The following is a 23,829-nucleotide window of genomic DNA, read 5'->3' as shown; positions in this document are numbered from 1 at the left end:
TATGATGTGTATTTCCCTCTGGTTTTATTTGTCTGGGATTTCTTTACGGGGGAAGTGGGATTGTTGTGTACTGTATGACTTCTGAGCTTCCTAAAAACAATGTTTTCAAAACGTTGATACTTTTTTTAAAAGGTCAGCATCCTCTTTTTAAGTCTAGGAGGGTTTTTATGTATGGTGCCAGTCTCTTCCTACCTATGGATTGAGATTGTAATCTCAGAATAAAGACTGATTAGGTTTAACCTAATACCATTGGGATGCTTTGCATGTTGAAGACTAGCGGCATAACACATAGAAAATATTAGATAAGATTATCTACAGAAAACATTGGAGTCACGTACCATGGGTTTAGGACTGCCTTGGTTGGTATCTTAAGCCAATCATACTGTAAGTGAAAAACCTAATAAGGCACTGGCCTCTAGTGGAAGGCTCGCTTCATAACCGAGCCCCAGTTTAGTCATTTTGGTTAAACCCTGTCAACTAAATGTGAAATTGTAAAACAAAACGCTTTTACATAAATAATTTACTCCACTCTCACAATGACAAGTCTATGAACAAATAAATATCTTAATTTATTAAAGTCAATCTAAAATACATTGTGCTGGGCATACAATAATGTAACAGTGTGGTGTCAGATACATACAGTATATCAGATACGGAGACATATAGGTACATTTCTTATGATCCAAAATATACAGAAATCAATCACTACATCTCAAGAGAATTAAGAGAAAACATAGAGACAGCACATTCAATATATTCATGGTTTTGAGGACACTATGAAATGAGTTCCTGCTCTTCATAAAAGCCTAGTGCAGATTGAAACACCAAGCTACTATTAAGCTGTACTGCTGCCCAACTGCCACAATGCTTTGGCTGCACATACTCACAAACATTGACAACAACTGCCCAGTAACTCTAGAACTGGTTCAAACCTTATTGAGCTACAGCACCGTTCTACACCTGCAGGTGTCTTCTCATGAGGAGATGGAGCCAGAGTCTTCAGTTGCAGAAGACTCTGACTCGTCAGGAGACTCGGTGAGGGCTGGGTAGGGCCGGGGCTGGTCCAGGTTAACGTAGGTAACCTTGAGGCTAATGTAGTGTTCTCCCTCGAGGCCAGACAATATGGTAAGAACAGCAGCAACCAAAGTAGTAAAGCTGGGCCTGCTCTCTGGGTCAGGGTCCCAGCACTCTAGCATAATTGCATACCTGGAAAGGGGGAAGAGATTTGTAAGCTAGCAAAGACTTTTCCACTTTTACCTACAATTACCTGAGCAAAATAAATACTACACTTAAAGTATAACTACAGAATAAGTACAAACATACTGTACTTACTTATATTAAAGTTGTCATTATGTATGTTAATTTACCACATCAGTAAATTTTAAGTACACTTCCAATTGTGTAGAAAAAGATACATGTGTAATTAAAATGTATTGAGGTCTCGTTTAATGCATTTAAATTAGATTTAAGTATACTCTATACTTTTCAGCTATGGTATGCTCGCTGCATCTCAACAATAAAACCAATCGATTCACAGTGCCATCTGTTTACAGTGGAGAAAAAACGACCTAATATGGTGGCAGGCTTGGCTACTTCTGGAGGCCCCAAGGCATTAGGAAAAGCTGCTGTGCTGCACAGACAGGAATTACATCCAAGTCAAGCGCAGGTTTGACTCACTAGGATCAGTACATACATACATATGTTTTTACACTTTTATGCAGTTTGCTTGTAGTTGTAAGTGTATGTCATTTAAGTGTATTTATATTGTTAATGATTGTATTAATATTTTAGTTTAGGCTTCAAGTATCCACTTCTCATTTCTAATGGATCATCTATCTTTCCGGTGTTATTGGGCAAGACACTGTAGGATTTATCATTGATACTGAGATGGGAAAAACATGCTGACTCACTGGTATTAATTCTACTCTTTGTGTGTGTGTGTGTGTGTGTGTGTGTGTGTGTGTGTGTGTGTGTGTGTGTGTGTGTGTGTGTGTGTGTGTGTGTGTGTGTGTGTTGTGTGTGCGCGCATGCCTGTGCGTGTATGTTCTAACATTCTGTTTCCGGAACAACTACTGTATTAAATGAGAATTGTGTACATTCATCCAATACATATATTCTGAAATATCTTTTTCTAATACTTTATCGAGCTGGAACAAAGTGTGTACAGGCTAAAAGGTAATTAATGGTCATCTTTAGCCCTACTTACAGGGGGTCAGGACAATACTGTGGTTGGGGCAGCCTCCTGCCCTTCAGTAGGTAGTGTGTGATGTCATATGGGTCCACCTCAGGGTAAGGGCTGGCTCCTCTGGTGAGCATTTCCCACATCATGACACCAAATGACCACTGCAACAACACACACATAAGGAAAATATATTGCAATGATATACAATGCTGTATTTTCCCCCCAAAATCTTCTTGATTGAGTTACACACCACATCTGATTTGGAGGTGAATTTCTGTGTCTGCAGGCTTTCAATTGCCATCCACTTGACTGGTAGCTTGGCCTTCCTGTGATCTTGAACACTGTAGTACTCCTTATCAAAGACATCTCTGGCCATGCCAAAGTCTGCTACCTTCACTGTGTATGACTCATCCAGCCTGAAGGGCAGCAGAGAGATTAGTGATAAACCCATAGATATATATAAAGGGTAGATGTCTCGTCCGCGTTGCCGGACAACGGAGTCGAACGTCCGCACATGGCGGCCATCTTGCCACAGTCAACTCGCTCACCCATAACATTGTGTTGATGCTTACATGTACTTTTTAAATGACCATAACTTGCTCGATTTTGAAACGGTTTGGTTTGTTATCAACATCAGAGATGTCGTTATGCCACTGCATACTTCTATTCTATAAAAAAAAAAAAAAAAAGAATTATTCTTAAGTATGCAGTGGCATAACAACATCTCTGACGTTGATAACAAACCAAACCGTTTAAAAATCGGTTGAAAATTGAGCAAGTTATGGTCATTTAAAAAGTACATGTAGCATCAACACAATGTTATGGGTGAGCGAGTTGACTGTAGCAAGATGGCCGCCATGTGCGGACGTTTCTAGACTCTGCCGTAAGACATCTAATCTTTATATATATCTACGGTTACACCTACCGACCAAAGACCATCTCAGCCCTTTACATATAGACTTGAACATTGACAACACAACTCAATTGATGATAATATGTGGCATATATAATTGTATTCAACCAGTGGCAAATAACTAACTGCTGAATGCTGTTTCATGTGGTGATGACCAACTTTTGCACTCACATGCAGTTCCGTGCTGCCAGATCTCTGTGCACAAACTTCTTCTGTGCCAGGTACTCCATCCCCTTGGTCACCTGGAGGCCAAAGCCAATCAAGTCCTTCACCGTGGGGTTCTAGTGCAAGAATATTGAGCAACATGTCAAATATTCGGTAGATATTAAAGCATTAAACCATGAAAGGCTGTGGTATATCGCCAAATAACCCATGTGTTGTGCTATGGTAAAGAGTTCAATGTCGGAACCACCCATTACTACGATTGTTCTTTTTTTTTTTTTTACAAATTCCAAGCCCTATTGCTCTGATTAAGTCAAACCTTGCACTTTTGTATTCAAACATATGTTTAAAATTGTACTGGAGGCACTTTTTTACCCTCCTCTCACAGCGTATGAAGTGGCGCAGGTCCCCGTGCTTCATGTAGGGAAGCACCACCAGGGGGAGCCCCTCCTTAGGCAGCAGGATGCCCAGCAGAGACAGCACGTTGGTGTGGTGGAACCCCTTCATCAGGATACCCTCCTTCAGGAACTGCTCCACCTCCTCCACATCTGTTATTCCTGGTAACACACACACATGCAGTATTTGATGTGTGTGTATGTGGATCATAGTTGCAAACTCAAAAGGGTAACTACTGTTTCCTCAGTAAGTGGTTTGGTTCATGTTTACCCAACGGTCATATAAACTAGTGTCCATAGCCTGGGACACAAGCTCAAGAACATTGTAAATCATTGTCATCAGGGTGTGATATGCTCACTGTTTAATGATTTAACAGCACAGTGGATTTCTCTGTTGTTGTGGTCTGTGAAGTAGCCATGGTAAACCGTGCCAAAATGACCTGATGGGAGAGATGAAAAGAACAGTGAAAAACATATCATGATTTCTCGAGAGACTCTTTTTTTCCCATCTGTTTTCCTCACAGCCTGCGATGGAGCTGAGACACACCCTTTCCAATGATCTGGTGATGCTGGACGATGAGCATTTCTGCTGGGATCAGCACGTCCTTCACCTCCTCCAGGAGCTCTGGCCTGAAGCTGGTGATGGAGATCTTCTCTGGGGTCATGAGGGGGGTGAGGCTGGGGTCCATGCTGCCAGCAGTGTAGCCCATACTGGGAAACACCACCGGGACTCCCAGGGTGGTGGAGGGGCTCTGAGACATCACTGGAATGACAGATCCTAGGATTGGAACCACTAAAATGAAGTGTGTTCAGTTTTGTAACATTTTCAAATGGTATCCACTTTCATTGAGATGGAATATATTTAGAACGTAAATTATAATATTTTTTCTATCCTGCCAGTGTGTCACCTCTTCTGTAGTCCCCTACTGGTGACAGCTCCACGCTGCTGGTTCCAGAGCGGTTAGAGTTATGGGCCAGGCGGGTCTCCACCATAGACGCTGAGAGGTTTCACAACAGCTTTCAATCATCAACCATAGCAGAACATTTTCTCATTAGAACTATCCTGGGCTGTGAATATATTTGTATGGTGTCTGAGTGTGTGTGTGTGTGTGTGTGTGTGTGTGTGTGTGTGTGTGTGTGTGTGTGTGTGTGTGTGTGTGTGTGTGTGTGTGTGTGTGTGTGTGTGTGTGTGTGCGTGTGTGTGTGTGTGTATTTGGGGGGTTGGAGGTGGGGGGGGTTACGGATTACCTAGTTTAAAGAGCTAGTTAAGCTTACATCCTGTTTGAGGTTGTGCAAACTACTCTACCCAGAGTCCAGAGAAAACCTCACCTTTCTTCGTCTTCCTCAGGTGTTTCATGACAACAAAGGCCAGCACAGCTCCTGCCACCAAGGCTCCCAGGATCCCCAGAACAATGCCCGCCATGTAGTGGTTGCTGATCAGGACAACTGACCCTACGTTGTGAACATCCCCGTTGATGCTGATCTGCAGGAGATAAGAGAGTTTGAGTCAGTTCAGCCCTGATTGCAGCAAGGAGGCCTACGAATGATGTTTCCTTTTCAACTGAAATGTCCCAATTATAGAATCATAATCTGGCAGATAGGTCATATACATTTTCTTTACTGGAAATCCTTCCATGGTTATACTAACCTTCACAGCCAGCCCTTCACTAGGGATGGTCATATTTTTGGGGATCCTGCAGGTGATCTCATTGTCCAGGACTTTGGCACCGCAGTCAACTCCTCCCACTGTCATGGTGATGGTCATGCAGGAACTCACAAGGTTGAGTTTTTGATGCTGTGAATAAAAAGATGTATGGGCATGCTATCTAAAGATGTATAATTCTGCCTTTAATTGTATTGAGGGTCTGTACAATGAGAGTGCAGATTGTCAGCTTTCATTTGGGAGTTGAAAGCTTCAAAAGTCATAAACATTGTTTATATTTTAACGTCATAAAGAATAACGCAATAATCCTTTGTTTCATATACTTTAAGGATTGTCTTTAAACATTCAGCTGCTCTAAATTACTCTTGGACAGAATGTGCTCTTAGTTGGCTAAATGACAGAAAGTCATAAAGTAACGCAAATAAAAAATGTGTTACTGTCCAAGGACTTATGGTGCTAACTATACGCTTGCAATAGCACAGCTGGCCTTACATGCAGTGAAACTTCATCTTGCCCAGGGTACAAACTAAGCACATGCCCCTCTGTTTCAAACGGTATGGGTTTTCCATAGGGATGATAGGAGAATTCTCTGTTCCAGAGTTGAACAGCCCCATCCATGTCAAAGGAAAGCTCCCCCTCCTCTGGCTCATCCCTGGGGAAGGCAGGGCTGGTACACTCCATCTCTGTGGGCTTTGATTTGCCTTTACACTCCTGGAACAAAATTAAAGTTGTAAGCATAGGATTGGAAATGTGGGTGTACTTACAATATGTTGTGCATGTCATAATATAGTTGATATGTTAAAACAATAACAAACTGGACGCATACTAGGTGCAAATACCCAATGATCCCTTTGAGAAGGATTTGCGGGCTGTTGCCACGTTAAAGTAATTCCTTGCTAGTGCTAATTTTGATATCTGTGTCATATTTGTGTCAAAAAAGAGATACAGTTGTCACCGTCATCACAGGCTTCAGGTGACTCTCATTGGGTTTGAAACGGATGATGGTGCGGTAGACAGAGTCCAGGTTCTTCCCTTCAATGATTATCTTTGACCCCCTGGAGTTCACAGAACAAAGTACAAAAGGATACGGAGTATTGTGTTTAACAGCTCAACATAGAACACCCAAGTTTAGTGCTATCCTCTTTAGCTAGTGAAGGGCAGCTTCAGTAGATGGATGATTAGACCTACCTGTCAAAGCTGCAGTCTGGCAGGACAGCTGTGATCTCTGGGTTCTCCCTGTAGTAGAACACCTTGGTGGTGAGAACTGGGGACTTGTCAATGAAGACGCTGAGAGGGACATCCCTGACCTCTGAGATGGGCTGGGACAGACAGATGATGGAGGACACATTGCCTCGAGGCACGGTGAAACTGCAGATTAGTCAAGGAGAGTGGAGGTGTAAGAGGATGACTTACACAATGAATAACATACTATATAGATGTGAACATAAAAAAGGAATGTTTGGTATGGATTACCACAAAACCATTGACAAAGAGCAGTACAGCAGTGATCTGCTCATGAAAACATTTCCATTAACAGCACCTTCTTTGACTGAAGGGTTCACTGGAAGACTGAGCAGCCTCATACTCTTTGTACAATGTCTGTGGTAACACATGTTGGGACAAGCCTGGATCTACACAGGACAAATCTCTCCCCTTGGGACATTTTTCAAACCCTCTAATTAAATCGGTAGGGCGTGGAATATGGTAAATGATGTAATAGTAATAGCCCACCTCCTTATGGGACAGGGTTCTCCATTCAGAGTAACCTTCCTGGAACTCCCAGCGTCCAAGTGAGGACCAGTGACAGTGATGAGGGTTCCCCCAACACGAGGACCATAATTAGGCTGGATCTCAGTGATGTTGGGAATCTGATAAAGGGAGCAAAGAGATTCCACGTCAACTTCAAGAAGTTGCAAAGTATAGGTATGTATTTAACAACGCTGTGTTCCACTGATATCACCAGGTATATTTATATGTTGCACTTTTCAAAAAGGTTGCCTTGATTAAGGCAGTTAATTGGGCGTCAACCCCATTACCACAAATGTAAATCCAGGCATCTCCGCTTTTCCGTCAATGGAATAACGCCCCTCCACCTTGCCCTCATGTACTTCCACAGTGACGTTGACTGGCTTGGACAGCTCAATCTCCCCAGAGCGGATCTTACACACCAGGCTAAGGTGAAGTGAAAGCAAAAGCAAATGAAGACTGATTCAAAATCAAACCAAAAGGAATGTTAAGCCTTTTCACTGCATTACTTATACCTGGAAGATCAAAATGCTTCGTTTAGCCAGACTATCTTTCCTAACAATAACGAGGAACTAAAATCATGAAGATTAAATTAGTCCAACTCCAGAGAATCTTCATATCTCCTCCAAGTTCATCTTTGGAAAAATATAGCTATTGTTAAGAAAATACATTCCCAAATACATTTGATCTCAGGACCTAACCAAGGGTGTTTTTATCTGGTATCTACGGTATGACCTCTGATGTACTCACTGTGTGCTGTTGCTCTTCTGAGAAAGCACGGCGCAGCCTGTCTGTCCCAGTCTCACCTGGTGGGTTCTGGAGCTTATGGTAGGACGCTGGGGTGACCGGAACTCCCAGCCACAAACTGTGAGCTCGGTCTGACCATCGTGAGGTGCTGTCCTTGGGAAGAACTACTCCAGATAAATCAAAGAAGGAACTTTACTAGACAGGAACAAGAACAACGTTTGAATTAAAAACAATCCAGCACATCTCACCCCAGTGATACCCGGAGGACAGGTCTCATTCCTCCAGCGACCTCGACACTCACTCTCCCAAGAGCACTCTCCAGAGCACCAGCCGCACCCCATGAACTTGGGGGCTGTCAGGCACATGGCACAGGTAAGGAAATGCTGGCACCCTGGGCCTCGCTGAGGCACCTGGATCATCTGTCACACAATAAGACAGGAAACTGATTTTTACAGTGTTTGATGATTGTGTAAACTGTATGGGATTCCATGTCTTAATAACCCATCCAACAAAATTATACACCAATAAAGTTTATAGTTTAATATGTTGATTTTAAGACAATGCTTACCTTGTCTCCAACTACAAAGAGTAGAGATTCCGAGGAGTGGACAGCAGCAATAGAGGTCACTCTCTGGTTCTCCACCAAGGAGTAATTTGCAAAGATAATCGGGCTTGACCTTGTCAAAACAAGCTATCAAAAACACGATTGCATTGATATTAATATAGTTATTTTGGTTGTGCTACAATGCTATGCTACCAAATATTTATTCTAGGGTATCTATAATGAATCAAAAAAAGTGCCAAAACCTTTTCTTTTTGCTGTAGATTTTAAAGGATTTATATGAATTGTGAAATAAAGAATTGTGACCGAATACATTTGTCAATATTAACACTTTGTTTATGGTCCTTTATGTCCTCCATACATTGTTGATGTTGTATACCTGTAGCAGACGCCCACTGGAGGTGCCAATGTGTGCCACTGTCTTATTCTCTATGATGGTGACCAGGAGGGAGGTGAGCAGGACGCCTTTCATCTGCCTGTTGAACAGGTCCACCCTGTAGTAGGGCTTAGACACCATGGTGGGCTGGTCTCTGCAAGTGGCATTGTTCTCCATGCTCTGCAAAGAGGTAAGAACATGTATGTCTGAAGGACTGGAGACCATGGCCATTAGGATATGAAGATACATTTTCAAAATTTGTGCCTGAACATATTATTAAGCCCTTTTCTGAATACTGTCTCCAGGCGTCTGTGGAGAATGTCAAAGAAGAGGCTAGAGAATATACACAGCTAACCTTGACCCTTCTCCACTGAAGCATTTGTGCCAAACATTTCACAGAAAATAAATAAGCATCTGAGACACATTAGATGGGAACACTGCTTCAAAGAAGGAAGTATTCAAGATCGCACATTTACAGAAGTTCAAAAATAACTTACACCCTAAAGCTTAAGATAGCTGCCAACTATCCTAAATTCTTCAGCGGTTCCCTGCAACAAATGGCAAATTTGAACTTTTTCCATGAAGTTGTGCGTCATCAAACAGCTTCCATATCAAGACCTTGCTTAAATGAGCGGCTGATTGAGGTCACTCTAATGGTATTTCTGGTGTTACTCCTCCCCTTACGGCCCAGTGTGACCTTACATTAAAATAGTGAAGAGAGGAAATCTGCCAGGTCAGAAAGATCCCTCACAGTACTGAATTCTCCCTTGGTCTGAATACCTACAATATTTGTCTGCATGTAGAAACAAATCAAGGGTTTCTTTGGTCTCTAGATTGAAGAGTCACATTTTTACTGCTTCTGTGATAAATACAGAGAAGGTTAAGACAAAGAACAAAGACACATAACTTGTACCAGACGTTATGATCTGTGTCTGTCAACATCCATGTCATGCCAGTAGCAACACACTATGCCTTAATAACAACATACATGTCTAAAACATTCCAGTGTCTTTCAAAGTCAGGGTAAATATAAGAGAAATGTGTGTCCAGATAAATAGTCACCATATCCTTTCATCCATAGTTCATTAAAATAAACTGTTCTCTAAACTTCTCTCTGTCAGTGTTCATACTGGATCTACAGTATACATCATCATTACTTTAAACAACTCCCACAGTCTACTACTACTACTGAGCCAAACAAACAGTGCACTCGCTTTTCAGCTCAAGCATAAATGCACTGCTTCACATTCATGCCGCTTATAATGTTCATATTGTTATGTATTGTTTATTTGTTTATACTGTTGTTGCTTATAATAACGTTCATTGTAAATATGTTTACATTGTTTGTGTGTCTATAGTGTATGTTCATAGTGTTTATATGCTAATATGTTCATTGTGGTTGTATTATTTGTTGATTATTTTTCTCAATTGTATTCATAGATCAATAGATGGCTCCGACAAAGTAAATCCAAAGAAACCACTCTGAAGCGGGGTTATTATTGGTGTTGAACTCACCTCATGGGGACAGCTTTCACAGTACTGGAAGTGGCACAGTCCTCTGGACAGCTGCTCAGGGCCAGACTCACAGCAGTCATCTACCCCATCGCTGATGGCTGTGTTGATGTTGTCCATGGGAAAAGCACACAGGGCTGACTCATGCTCTGTGACACCATTGTCATCTGTGACAGCAAACACTCCATACAAGATGTCATCTTCCTCCTCGGCACCTAGCTCCTCTGCCAGCTCCCTGCCAGCCTTGCCAAAGTGGGCCGCTTGGACGACATTGTATACCACATCCTTAAAGGCCTTACTGGCTGCATTCCGGCGCCGACGGCGCTTGGGTTCAAAGCGGCACTCTAAAATGACCTCACGGTACCTCCTCATCTCCCACTCATTGCGCGGAAGACGACCAAGCCGTGTCTGGAGGGGTGAAAACTCCTGGTCAGGACTCTCTCTCTGAACAGAAAGGAAATAGACAAACTCCTGGGTGAAGAAGCTGTAGGTGTACTCAATATTGTATGTTCTGCGCAGACCGGGCAGGACAGTCAGTCCTCGCACGTCGCTGTAGAATCCATCTTCAGTGGCCAACGGCCGGCGCACCGATATGGACTTCCTCCCGTAGCGCTGTGTCACACTGTCATTGACAGTGGCAGCCACAAAAAAGTACACTGTCTGACCCTCCTCTACCATGGTAACTTTGGTACCAAGAGGACTGGCCAGACAGTCAGGGCAGTAGGCTGCAGAGTTGGATTCCTTTCTGAATAAACACTTCGAAAAATAGGGTTTCTGACCATGACTGTTAAGTTGATGGAAATGGCACACACCATATTGAGAACTCCCACAAGAGTATAAATACATGAAGAATGTATCCAACAATAGGACCTTGTTATCTGTGTTTTCTAAAAAGTTGGGGTCCTTGTCAATGTCACACAAATCACACATTTGACACTCTGGGCTGCCCACTGGTCCTGTGTGAAGCTCCCATACCTTTTCCAGACTTCTGTTCACAGCTTCAATTCTGTTCTGCGAGGCCACATACACCTCCAGATACTGTGGGTTTGTAACTATATTTTGAATTGAGTTAAGAGTTTGGAAGAAGGGCATGGTGTAAACCACTGAGAAGTTAACCGGGTTGGGGGCTGTCGAGGGACATATAGCCAAGGCAGAGGCCAGGAATGTCTGGAGCCAGACACATGACACCCACAGTGTGGCCCAGTGGACCATCTCCAGTCTGGGACACAGGGAGACAGCAGCACGGTCCTCTCTGGGTTACCTCCAGGTAAGGCGGTTGGGCAATAGCATCCTTAATGGCCAGTACCTGATAAGATAAGAATCCGAAATTTAGAAGTAGGAGGTCACAAATTGAGTGCCAGGAACATTAGTAATCAAGGGACTCCCTAAACTCTGTAATGTACAAACAGAGGCATTAGACTGTATAATTGGTGCGGTCTGCAGCCCAAGAGTTTAATTCCACATGAAAAAGTACAAAAGCAGGCCAAATGATGTGGTTTATCTCAGATAAACACAGGGTCTTTAACACAGAGGTTGAGATGTATGGTCTAAAAGTGCCAGTGCCGTGAGCAATGAAAATCACCTTTAAATTCATCGCAGGTTGAGCTGAGTTCTTGGGTCAATTATTAACTGAAACCTCACAGGCAGGTGGAACTCAGACACCTTCTTTTCTCTACTTGGCATTCCTGTCACAACCACTACGTGCCTTTGAGGGTGAAAGATGCACACAGACTGATGGGCATATATGTGCACTTATGTGTGCTTCCTTAAGTTTTAGATGAAGTGGCAACTCAAAACGTGTCTGAGAATTTGAGCCATGCATTTTTATTATGCTTGTCCTCAAGGACGTACAGCTACAAGTCTGAAAATGTACAGTTATGTACAAACTCTATAGTGATTAGAAATGATACTAGGAATGACTGTAGTCTATATGCGGTAACAACATTAATAATTCATAGAACTGCACCAGTATGTTACCTTTTAACATTTGCAACTTCATGTCAAACTAACTCAAGCTTAGCGTTTAAAAGCAGTCAGGACATGAGTACACATATTCAGGACTGATTGACTTTCTTCATGTTCATGGTTAATAAAGCTAGGTTTGAATACGTTTCCATCCATTGTTATTTAAAGGTAGAGCATGCAATGCATTGTAATTTGATCTGGCTAATTTAAAAGTAACAAATGGCATTTGTTCTTGAAGGAATTCAAATTAGTTACATTTTAAGCAAAGATATTTATAGAATAATACTCTTGTGATGCATATTTAAGAAAATGTATGGAGCATAAAAATCCCCAAATTATCTTGTGACCTCTGTTTTATCCACCACGTACCGTTTACACAATTTCATGCCAAGTAAAAGTTTACAAGCTTTCATACAGAAGTAAAAGGTGTTTTCTTTTCACAGCCTCCAAGATAAACCTACTGAAGAGTGCGTACATAGTGAATCTAGTAAATTGACACCGAGGAGAACTATAAGAACTATCACTGCATTCTTTGAAAAATACGATTATATTAATATAAATGTTATTTAAATTGACCAAAACGCGGAGTTAACTCCACATGAACTAAAGTTTCCTTGCTTACCTGTAGAACGATGTGACTAGAATAGAAATATCAATGTGTCCTCCGACATCATCAAGTGGTTGGGTTGGTTGTAAACTTCAGATACAGATTTGACCCTTCTTTACGGGGGAACTATTATGTGAATAACTGTCAAGTACAAGTAAAGTTTGGTTTGTACAGAACTTCATTGAGTCTCTTAAGAATGCATTTTGCTGTTACTGTCCGTAAAGCTTGCGTAGGCTACATGCTCCTCCCCTTTGCCACACTGCCAATATAGGCTGCTGTCTCTGTTGTAGATGGGGCTGGTGCGTCTTATTGCAGTAACCACTACAGACATAATCTCAAAATGACGAAAAAACACGTGCAATTTCACAATTGATCATTTATTAATATTACTATTCATTACAAGATAACAGGGCTCTCAAGTTTTATCAAAGGTTTGGCGTGAGATCACCATCCCTGTCAGCTTTTGAGTCCAAAATTCCGGGAAACGGGCAACAGGGGGGTGGGATGAGGGGTGCTGGTGATGTTTTTTGTATTTAACTGTATAATTCGATATAACTATCATCTTGGCAGAAATCGTCCCTCAGTATGCCTGCGCCTCGTCCATTAATTGAATAAAGCGGGACAAGTTATCCCTAACTTTTCAGCGTGAGAAATGTTTGAAATGCGTGAGAGATACAAGGTGTTGCGTGAGAGCGTGAAAAATGGCTGAAACGCGTGAGTCTCACGGCCAATGCGTGAGGCTTGAGAGCCCTGAGATAGCGCACCATTAGCTAAACAGAAGTTTCAAAGGTCGTTAGGTAAGACATGAAAAGTGAGAGAAGACGCTCCATTTACTTGGAGTCTATATTTCTTAATATTCAAGCATGGAAATGCTTGCCAAACCAGACCATTTGTTAAAAAAAAAAAACACAAAAGACAAGAAGAAAAATCATTGTTGTCTTTAATTAGAATGCTTTTACATCACTATTCAGATAATAAAAAGACTGGAATTAGCAGGAACATTTATAAATATACTGTGCACAAGTGCAATTAAGCTAAAAAGGACCACAGTGAATGGTCAACGGGAGATCAATCTCCTATTATTTACATAATCGTGCGAACAGTATCAGAAACATTGTAGCTCAGTCCAAAAAAAACCTTTGGCATCTTGGTATATAAAAACAATGATAAAATAAAATCCACTTAGAAAAGTACTATTTTCTTTTAAAAATCTGTTATTACAGCGTCTGTTTGTTTCAAGTGTACTGATAAAAAACAAAAAAACAAATTTAAAAGTGTTTCCAAACAGGGACAGGTCTATTTTAATTGAGACATGAAGTAGCATCAATGATGAGACTCTTCCTGTTAGTTCAAATGGTTGCTGCATGGTTACTTTATCATGCAGCAACCGATCATCTATCTCAGTAAAAATGCAGTGATTTTATACTTAACATTCATCCCTACCATCATGGATTTAATCCTGTTGACTACTAACTGAAGGACTACAGTTCACTAATTGTATTGCTATCTGCAGTCTGAGCATCAGACCAGAATGACTCAAGCTTCATAGTTGCAGCAGTCCAGTCTCATCAATCAGACCTTACTTTGTGGGGCTTCTCTTTCAGCAGGTCATATACTAGGTCAATTGGGTGAAGGCTCAGTATGTTAAGGGACTGAGGATAAAGAGTCGGTCCTCCTCCCTCCTGATCCACTTCAGAAGCTTATTAACAGCAGACACAGCCAGCACCTTGGTCCCCAATGGACTGAAGCAGAGGTATAGTTCAAAGCCACTTGTTACCTGAGGAAGGGAAAGGTTGGACATACTGTCAGAGCATTGACAATAATGTGTATCTTTTACTAGCCATTATGTAATCGCCTGCCCCTGTTATTGAGAAACACTGTAGGTATGGATCCATCAAGCCCTTTTTTTATCAATATCTAAATTCGGAAATCAACCACAATTATTGTCAACGTTTTGCATATTGTCTGGATTTGAATCAACGAGTGGTCCACAACTGAGACTAATTAAAATGCACAATGTTTGTCGTATCAGTTTGAAAGAGTGGCAGCTCATAGAGATACCAAGAGATGGGTATTAATGTAATTACACTGAACTGAAAAATATCCTTTATTCTATTCTGTGTAGACGCTGTTGATGCAAATGTGCCTTGCTCAAATCATTGCAGTGTTTCCCCTACCATTATATTAGGGGCACCGCCCTGCCCCCCCCCCCTGGAAGGTCAAGTAATTTTTTTTAAAATATATATATATATATATATATATTTTATATATATAGCGCCCGATCACTAAAAAAGTCATTTCAGGTTACCTTTCCTATAAAACAGGTGTATAGCTTGCTCTTTTATTAAACAAACTAAATGGCCTTATGTTATTTATCTTATTTACACGACGGCATGTCATTTCTGTCTCTACATGGTCGCCGCCCCCCCCCCCCCCCCCAAGCTGTAAACCTAGGGGAAACACCGCATTGAATGTAAATTGAATGTCCAGAGAAACTGGTCCCCTCCTCAAAGCATTGGACTTACCCAGGCAAACAAGTTTTCAGTCTCTCCACAGTGGTAGATGGAGCGGAGCGGACGAGTTGGGTGGTGCAGGCGGCTGTGCAGGTACTGGTACAGTCCAATCAGCCTCTCCTGCTCCTCCTCAGATTGGTATGGCACGGGGAGCTCAGGGCTGGGGGGAAAGAGACAGAAAATAATAAGTGGAACTGGTAGCAAGGAGGTGATTGATCCAGAGTTAGTGACAGTAGCATTACAGTACTGAAACGTGTAATAGTCATAATATTGTCTGTCTCACCTGGTGTAGAGACCCGAGCTCTTTGACTTATAAACAAAGTGCCTGAGTTCTGGAATGCCGACCTGGGCTGCTGAGTAGCTTGGGCTCTTCAGCGCCTCCTTCAGGGTCTGGTAGGCACTGCGTTTGCTCAGACGCTCCAGAAAGCGGCGCTTGCAGTCAGACAAATTAAAGAAGTCCTCCCTGTCCGTGGAGACCAGGATTAAGCAGAGTTCAGATGCCGGCTCTAGGTAAGAGATGTGGGCGTGGAAGAAGCCTGCTGTGTTGAACTTTGGTAGGCAGATAGGCGTCCATCCTTCGCCTTCACGGAAAGAGGTGGAAGATCCCACCAGGTTGAAGAGTAAATGCAAGTCCATGTGGTGCAGGAACTGGTCCTTTTTGCGCACCAAGGTGACCAGGCGGTCTCCCGCCAGCAGAATGGAGAAGACCAGGTTCTTGGCTTTGGCGGCCTGCAGGCTGGAGGACACAACATCCCGGACGGAGCTGGCCAGCGGGAGGCATGTTACAGCGCTGAGGAGCAGGCCTGGGTCGCGTTCCAGCAGACGAAGCAGGTTATCTGTGAGGTGTTCAGAGCCGGCCAGAAGTCGGCGCAGGTCGTAGTTCTGTTTATGCTGGAAGATGTGGTTGAGCTGGGTCAGGGTGAGCAGGCTGACTATCTGGTAGTAGATGTACTGCAACTCACGGGTCAGCTCTCGGTCGGACTGACAGGTACGCGATACACCCACCAGAACCAGAGGACTCTTACGAAGGAACACCACTTTGTAACCATCTAGAAAAGCGCATTTGAATGAGAGAACAAATAGGCAAAGGTCAGCATTTTGTTTTTTAGAACCCAAAACATTTTAGAAAAGCTTTTAGAGTCCGCCCTGATATTTCAACATATTTTTCTTACCTGCATGGATGGACCGGATGATGTTCTTCCCAGCCTCCACAAATGACACCAGTGCCATCATGACCCCCATGGTGCTAGAGAGGGCCTCCTCTGTGCCGTAGCGCGAGTAGATGGGTTTACCAGCTTCGCTCAGCACAAACACATGCTTTCTGTGGCTACGCCATGCCTCGCTTGACACATCCTCCTCTTTAATTCTGCTTTCAGGTTGTCCCTCCTCATTCCGTTCCTTCTGCACCTCCACACGGGGCTCCTCCTGAGCATCCTCTCCTGCCACCCCACTCTGTATCTCCTCTGCACATTCCCCTAAATCCACCTGATCGGAGCCTTTATTGAACTCTGTCTCAGTCTGCTCCTCACTTTCAGCAGTCAAGTCTTCAAATGACTGGGAATGGACAAACATGGCACTCTGCTGGCCGGCACCTGTGGAGATTCAGATTTTGAACAGATCTTTTATTTATTTTTACTTGACTGTGAAATCAACTGTAATTTCACTTTTGCCTAATTAGAATAGGAACATATGTAGTCTTGTTCACATCCATTCAACCTTACTGTAAAAAAAAAAAATCCTGACTTCAATGGGAAATTTCAAAGAACAGAGCCAAGATATTTTTGACTGCTGATCAAGAGGTCCCAGGTTCAAATCCTTCTTTGTACATTACTTTAAATAAAAGTGTCTGTTTAAATGAATACATTGTATCACTTAACTATGCCATGAGTTTGAAACTAATAATGACATTTGTCGTTCACTTTGTCACATTAATACCATGTTTTCTCCAAAGCATATCATAATCATTAGCCTAAACATTCTTACAACTCACACTTACCCAGCAAGAAGCACATTCTAGCAGAGCAAATCAAACAAAGGCCTCTGTTAAAATACCATCCCTTACCAATTGTTTTAAATCCAGCTAAGAATACATTGTGCACATTTCTGCACACTTACTGCCAACAAGAACACTGATGGTTTGTTCATCAAGAACCCTATTCACGGTGGATTCTTGGCTAAAGCTGTGTAGAAGTGGCTGCACGGAACACTTGTCACATGATAACATGTAGTAACTGGCAACTGCTTTGGCAATTCGAAGCGTGTCTTTCTTGGAATTTTTACAACAAGCTGTGAATTAAGTGAACTGTGTCATCAATTTGTTTCTGTCGTGTTGTGCCATGCATGATGTATTCTATTTGTAAGATATAGTTTGCTTGTGGGATAGTTTTTGATTAGTTCATAAAACTGAGTCTGTTTCCACTTATATTTGGAAGGGATGTATCCAGTTGTACATGGCTCAAATCCTTAAAACGGAACTATGTAGTCCAGCTAACTAGTGTAGCCTACTGTTTTAAGGTTGAGGGGAGGAAGTCTCTCGATTGGTCAAGTCATCAAATCCATTATCAGTCAAACAATGTAATATAGCAATGTCTAGCAATCAGACGTATGTCAATCTCACCTGGTTCTGTCCCCTCCACCAGGCCCGGTGTGGGGCTTTCAGACCTCTCATTACGGAGACGGTCCACTGGAGTCAGGGAGCCTTTCAAGTTATCCCATGCCACACCCTTGTTGTGGACCTCTCCAGCCATCACTGCAAGCCAATACAGGGACTTTCACCTGTAACATTTGACACCATGTCAAAGATTGTAAACATAAGGTACAAAGTTCAACAATTTACGTTAGTAGTTAGCTAACGCTAGCCATTTTTGAATAAGAAAAAATTGCATAGGTTAAATGTCGAATTAACTCACTTTCTAAAAAAGTCTACTTTAGGGCTTCGAGTACCACACCACTGGCCAAGCTAGCTACCGTAGCGCTACTAGTGCTAGTCTAGCTAGCCTACTCTCAATAGGCTACAGTTCACATGACGTTCACATTATCACATTTCTTAAAGTCAGTTTTGGCTTGAAAACATTTAAATATAATTACATAGCTAGCTAGATTTGTACAAATTCATAAACAGTACTGTTACCTTTCATTATTGCGAAAATTGTATTTTTGTGTTAAAATAATTCACTCGTGTTTTTGCTAGCGCAGGTAAAATGTGATTTGACGTCGTCTACGGACCACTATCACGTGGAATTGTGGGAAATGAGGGTGTGTTTACAAAGCCAAATTGAAACTGTGGTTCTATTCTGTTAGAAGCTTTGGTTCTCCAACGATTTCCTTAACTAAATTGCCATTGCTGTAGCAAAGCAACTGTGTCATCATTTTCGTAAAATACTACCTGTGAGGATATTATTATTCTCGACTGTGAGCTGTTGCATAACTGACCAGACGTCGTTATAAACCCTTAACAATATGGTTGCGTGTTTATAGTCTTGAACGCACTCTCTTAGTTTAAACCAAGCGCGCCGTAATGGATATAGCAATCTAGTTTATGTCGCCAGCACTGCACTACACAAAAATATTCTATTTAAATATAACTAACATGACTAGCAAGATGATGAATGTTCGACACTGATGGGTTGTCTGAATATAAATGATTGGACTACATATTATACTTAATTTTTCGACTGAATTGCCATTTTCGTAAGTAGGCTACGCTTACCTAAAAAACCCAAGCCTGCTAGGCTACTACTACTAATACACAGTATCTGTGTTTTGGTTTTTGTTGGGCTTATTAGTAAACTTTCTAGAAATAGCTTTCACTAAAACATGTATGACATAATTGCATTGCCAACAAGTGCATGTTTAGATCGTTTTATAAACCTGTTATGTTATTTGTATAGGCTGGCCATTAAAACATGCCTATTCGAGCCTACTGCACCATCTGCTCGGACTTCTTTGATCACTCTAGAGATGTTGCTGCCATACATTGTGGGCACACCTTCCACTACGACTGGTAAGTTAAGTGTCAGACACAGGTTAACCCCAGTCTGTTGCTTAATGATCACATTTGTAAAATACATTATTTTGAGAGTATAGACCCCTATGTCCATATTTGATTTATATAGTAAATATATTAATTTTATCTGATTTCAGTCTTCTACAGTGGTTTCAGACAGCCCCTCACAAGACCTGCCCCCAATGTAGAAAACAGGTTGCTATCTTTATACTCATCTATTCTCCATGCAAATTGTTCTCACATCTCTCACAAAACAATCTGCCTGTCACAGCATCATTAATCTGTCTTGTTGTGTCTGTGGCTTGCCATCCCTCAAAAAGAGTTATGGTTTCACCACTGATGCCACCAAATAGCAATTCTGCTGTGTATTGTTATTCTCCCATAGGTTAGCACAAGACACATTATTAATAAGCTCTTCTTCGATATTGGTGGAGAAGAAGAGAACTCATCCATAGATCCAGAGAGCTTACAGGTAATACTGAAAGTCTATGTACTAAGTATGTACAATTTACTTTCTAAATAAACCCTTGTGTTTGTTAATGTTAAGTATGCGGTTTAATATTCTATCAAAAATTGACTTGGCTTTCAGAAATGTCATTTTATTTTCCTCCTTAGAATGAACTGAGTAGATTGAAAGCTACGTTAAGTGCTAACGGTAAGTAAATGGTCAAACAAATCAATCTCTACTTTTGGCTATGGTGATGTTTGATATGCAATTACATTTTCCCTAACTATTTTATTAGCTGAGATATATAGAGGTTTAGCAATTATTAACTCCACTATGTCTGATCCCTAGAGGCTCACTGGAGTGACAGATGTAAAGAGGTAAACAAACTGAAGGAGACTGTGGAGAAGCAAAAGAAAGACCTGAATAATGTCCGAAAGGAGATTGAAGAAAAAGAGATGCTCTGCTCTGCTCTCAGGGTAAATTGCCATCTGTTTGTTGAGTGTGCTAAATTCATAGTGAATTAGTGACTAAAAGTAATTTAGCAAAACATTCAAAAATATACTTACAACAAGCGTCTTGTGTTAAACAGAAACAAATGAAGTACTTGGAAACCCAGCACAAAGAAACGCAGGCTGCCAAGGAGGAAGCTCGCAGACTCATGACCAAAATGAAAACTTATGAGAAGTACAGTATCATATAATAAACACATATTCACAGAGGCACAGGCACACTGCTCTCTATGTACAATGACACAGTTATATGGTGAATAACTTTTTACTTGTATCATAATTATCCAGATTTGATAATACCCCAGTTTACTCTAGAATCAAATCAGGCTGATTTTGAACTGGTTGTTCAAATGAATGTAGAATAATCCTGGTGCTCTACTAACATAATCTGTCTGACCTCTCTTTAGTCTTGATGTGTTATTGCAAGGCCAGAGAGCCGAGGTAGAATCTATGATCACAGACATGGGTGTGGGCCAGGCTGCTGTGGAACAGCTCTCCATCTACTGCATCTCTCTCAAGAAGTAAGGACCTCCATCTCACCCTCAGCCAGCAAATGAGATCACGTAGTAATACTGTACACAGGACCTGCCGTATTTCTAATGATCCATTGCCTGTTTTCTGTTAACTCACGTCAGGGAGTATGACAACCTGAAAGGGAGCCTCAGATCTTCAAATGAAATGTGTGAAAAACTCAAACGAGAGGTTTTTACCTCAAACAACAAGGTACCGATAAGAAATGTAGAAATTGCCTATTTTTACAAGAAAATCTCTATATTGTTGTTGACCTACAGTTGTCTATGCAATTTACTGTAAACAAATGTAATTTGTGTGTCTTGAGTAGTCTTGGATGAATAGTGTTTCATGTATCTGCAGTTACAAAAAGCTACTATGGAAATGAACCGTACCAAGGAGGATATGAAGGCTGTTCAGAATGACCTAACAGGGGCTGACAAAGAGATCAGTGTAAGGCATTCTGCTGCATTTATATTTTTTATATAAAAACTGAGTGAATATCAGCATAATGCAAAAGATGATATGTTTTATTTGCTGTTTATTTTAATCGTTGGACAGAGTCTAAAAAAGAAAGTGGAAATTCTTCAAAAGACGCTGAGCACACCCACTCGCACAAATGAAGCCCTGAGCCGTCTCGTCTTTGAGAGGTTTGCTGCATCTCTGGAATATCCTCATGCCACAACGTGTTAAGTACATACATGTCTAGATGTCTGTGTAAAAATCACATTTGAATGTCTTTCAGCCCTGCTCCGATGGAGCTTAGACAGCCCTATCTTCACCAGCCTGCCAACTGTGAGGACATTGACCTAAACATGACCTTTGACATTACCACCCCTGAGGCCGTGAGGCCAGTACAGGTCCCATCCAAAAAGATGCGCCTGGACCCTGGAGTGTGAGTAGTGTGTCATGGGAATACAAAAGTCATAGTCATACTTTGTGCCTAAATAAGTTTGATAAATCTGATACGGTTCAATTGTGTTGTTTTACAGGTCTTTATCTTCCAAACAGTGTGAAAGTAGCTCTTCTGGAAGCAAGGTAAGGTCATATATTTCCACCAACAGATTTTTGATCAATTCTCAAATGTTCAAAGTACATTTTATGTAGATGTGTGGACATGCAATACATCAGCTGGGGTATTGGGTGTTCTACTCAGGTTAGAGACGAAGAGGATCCATTCTTCCGGAACTCACTCCTCTTCAGGAAGAAGATGTTTGGCAGCATGTTAGATCCTCAGAGGAGTAGACAAGGAGTGGTATGTATCACACAACCAGAGGATTGTTCCTTTTACTGTTCTCACCATCCCTATAATCATACACTCCTACTTATCATGTCTGTGCTATGGCCCCACTCTCACAAGAACAGTAGTTGTTATTTTTTCTTTCAATTGCCTGTTTTGAACCTTCTTCTGTGATACAATTCTGTTTCAGGTGAGGAGTGGCTATGATGGTCTGGGTGGACGGACTAAGTTCATTCAACCTGTATCCTTTTACCCAATAATGTAACTTTTAAAGGGTATTTCCAGTATACTAGTGCTAGTGATTAAATTTTTACACATCTAGCGACAGGTTAATGACACAGTGACTACATCAGGCTGTAACGGGTTATAGCAGGACAGAAAACTATTCCGATCATCATTTGTATACGTGCTATTGTAATTCCTTAATGCTCTGCTCTACATCAGTCTCCTTTGTCAGAGATCCGTCCACTCATGAAGGGCAAAAGAAAGAAGGTGTCCCGTCCCGCTCCTCCCAAGCTCCCCAGCTGCCTGACCCTAGACAGTTTCCTGGAATGAACCCTGACTAGTCTATATTCTGTTCTCAGTTTGCGAAATATCATTGCTTCTGAACTGAATGCCTCTGAAACATTTACTAACTGAAGCGAGAAATCTGACTTTACATGGTGTTCAAAAGGGACTATCAGCATTATCATGTTGATTATATTAGTACACCTGCCTCTCTATTTGATGAAATGTTTTTGTAGATATACTTCTATTTTGAAATTGCTATTTTTTATGTTAAATAAACTATGTTTTCTAATCTTTGTAGTTTGTTGTTGGTCATACATGTAAAGCTGTAAACCTTCTTTAACAATTTGCACAGTGCAGGTCATCTGGTGCCTGTGCAGTTTTTCTCCTGCAGAGGGCAATGTTTGCATAAATGTTTCACAGGATAAAAGCAAAGACCTCATCAAGCTGTACTCTATGTAGTGTACATCACGTGAAGGTACATTTTTTCATAATGTCAGTCATAACAATAATTTAGTTTCATACACACTTTCTGAAAACCTGAGTTACATTTAATGGCAAAACAAAATATATAAAATAAACAGCAAACAAGTGTTTTGAAGTGATCTACCTCCACAATTAAAATATATTGTAATCCCTCCCCTTAACCTCCGTAGGTAAGGACTAAACAAAACTGGGTTTAAATCTTTCATGAAAGTTACTTAATAAAAATTTTGTATTTTAATCGTGGGACAAAATGAAATGTCCATATATTTAAAATCACAAAGTAATATGGCAAATTAATTTGACTTTTTACTTTTTAAGGAGTTTGTCTTCCTTTGGGAAGTTATCTACCTTCTAAGCCACACTCTAAAGACATTATTATAAACAATATGAGGAAATGCCATGCATTGTTGCCCATAGTAGTTCTGATTGGGAAGCTTTAGGGAACACTGTATCCTACTTGTGATCACTTGTATCCTGTTTAGAGTGTTGTCAGTTGTTAGCATTGTCAGAACTGTATTCAATTATCCATTAATTACCACAGTAGAATAGAAAAACTAGTTTCCCCCAATGTAATCAGTAAAAAATAACAGTATTGCCAATACACACAACATAGACAAAACCATGCAGTGCTGTTTGACATACATAATATACTAGACACAAAATTGTAATTGCATCCATAAGAGATTCCACTAAACATCTTCCAGAAGGGTAAAGGTAATTATTTCAATGACCATTTGTAATTGTCCTTGCACAAAATTGCATTATGTGATTGTTACAATC

General features: G+C 41.2%; 3 protein-coding genes across 3 annotated transcripts; 1 reads left to right on the top strand and 2 right to left on the bottom strand.

Moving 5' to 3' along the window:
- Window positions 1-974: 974 nt before the first annotated feature.
- mst1rb (macrophage stimulating 1 receptor b) lies at window positions 975-11,470 on the bottom strand. Its single transcript, XM_067234555.1, has 20 exons — window positions 10,262-11,470; window positions 8,750-8,926; window positions 8,377-8,499; window positions 8,057-8,227; window positions 7,812-7,972; window positions 7,352-7,487; window positions 7,047-7,183; window positions 6,504-6,683; window positions 6,271-6,370; window positions 5,808-6,026; window positions 5,301-5,447; window positions 4,982-5,135; window positions 4,561-4,650; window positions 4,200-4,415; window positions 4,012-4,092; window positions 3,633-3,814; window positions 3,267-3,376; window positions 2,433-2,598; window positions 2,207-2,343; window positions 975-1,206 (listed from the first exon to the last, which is right to left on the bottom strand). The coding sequence occupies exons 1-20, from the start codon at window positions 11,468-11,470 to the stop codon at window positions 975-977; spliced, it is 4,128 nt and encodes a 1,375-aa protein (XP_067090656.1).
- Window positions 11,471-13,627: 2,157 nt separating this feature from the next.
- Window positions 13,628-18,521, bottom strand: mon1a (MON1 secretory trafficking family member A). The gene is made up of 6 exons (XM_067238063.1): window positions 18,474-18,521; window positions 17,961-18,118; window positions 16,516-16,935; window positions 15,627-16,392; window positions 15,356-15,503; window positions 13,628-14,607 (listed from the first exon to the last, which is right to left on the bottom strand). The coding sequence occupies exons 2-6, from the start codon at window positions 18,088-18,090 to the stop codon at window positions 14,467-14,469; spliced, it is 1,605 nt and encodes a 534-aa protein (XP_067094164.1). The 5' UTR covers window positions 18,091-18,118; window positions 18,474-18,521; the 3' UTR covers window positions 13,628-14,466.
- A 412-nt stretch (window positions 18,522-18,933) lies between these two features.
- traip (TRAF-interacting protein) lies at window positions 18,934-22,783 on the top strand. Its single transcript, XM_067246593.1, has 16 exons — window positions 18,934-19,033; window positions 19,234-19,346; window positions 19,487-19,544; window positions 19,735-19,821; window positions 19,965-20,004; window positions 20,146-20,273; window positions 20,387-20,481; window positions 20,714-20,827; window positions 20,942-21,029; window positions 21,180-21,269; window positions 21,378-21,466; window positions 21,562-21,711; window positions 21,809-21,854; window positions 21,973-22,071; window positions 22,247-22,297; window positions 22,501-22,783. The coding sequence occupies exons 2-16, from the start codon at window positions 19,249-19,251 to the stop codon at window positions 22,609-22,611; spliced, it is 1,344 nt and encodes a 447-aa protein (XP_067102694.1). The 5' UTR covers window positions 18,934-19,033; window positions 19,234-19,248; the 3' UTR covers window positions 22,612-22,783.
- Window positions 22,784-23,829: the final 1,046 nt, after the last annotated feature.

The sequence above is a fragment of the Osmerus mordax genome, chromosome 1 (genome assembly GCF_038355195.1).
Source record: "Osmerus mordax isolate fOsmMor3 chromosome 1, fOsmMor3.pri, whole genome shotgun sequence".
Taxonomy (NCBI): Eukaryota; Metazoa; Chordata; class Actinopteri; order Osmeriformes; family Osmeridae; genus Osmerus; species Osmerus mordax.
This window is presented reverse-complemented; position numbering and strand designations above follow the sequence as displayed.

Bases quoted from the DNA above. Each gene is read 5' to 3' on its own strand.
- mst1rb (XM_067234555.1), bottom strand. From the start codon at position 11,470: ATGGTCCACTGGGCCACACTGTGGGTGTCATGTGTCTGGCTCCAGACA. The intron at 4,651-4,981 runs GTGAGGTTTTCT...GAAACCTCTCAG, and splicing joins CCTGAGGAAGACGAAGAAAG to CGTCTATGGTGGAGACCCGC. The intron at 2,344-2,432 runs GTGTGTAACTCA...GTGTTGTTGCAG, and splicing joins TCACCTCCAAATCAGATGTG to TGGTCATTTGGTGTCATGAT.
- mon1a (XM_067238063.1), bottom strand. From the start codon at position 18,090: ATGGCTGGAGAGGTCCACAACAAGGGTGTGGCATGGGATAACTTGAAA. The intron at 15,504-15,626 runs GTGAGACAGACA...CTTTCCCCCCAG, and splicing joins AGCTCGGGTCTCTACACCAG to CCCTGAGCTCCCCGTGCCAT. The intron at 14,608-15,355 runs GTAAGTCCAATG...TCCCTTCCTCAG, and splicing joins CTGAAAACTTGTTTGCCTGG to GTAACAAGTGGCTTTGAACT.
- traip (XM_067246593.1), top strand. From the start codon at position 19,249: ATGCCTATTCGAGCCTACTGCACCATCTGCTCGGACTTCTTTGATCAC. The intron at 19,347-19,486 runs GTAAGTTAAGTG...ATCTGATTTCAG, and splicing joins CACACCTTCCACTACGACTG to TCTTCTACAGTGGTTTCAGA. The intron at 21,855-21,972 runs GTAAGGTCATAT...TGTTCTACTCAG, and splicing joins GTAGCTCTTCTGGAAGCAAG to GTTAGAGACGAAGAGGATCC.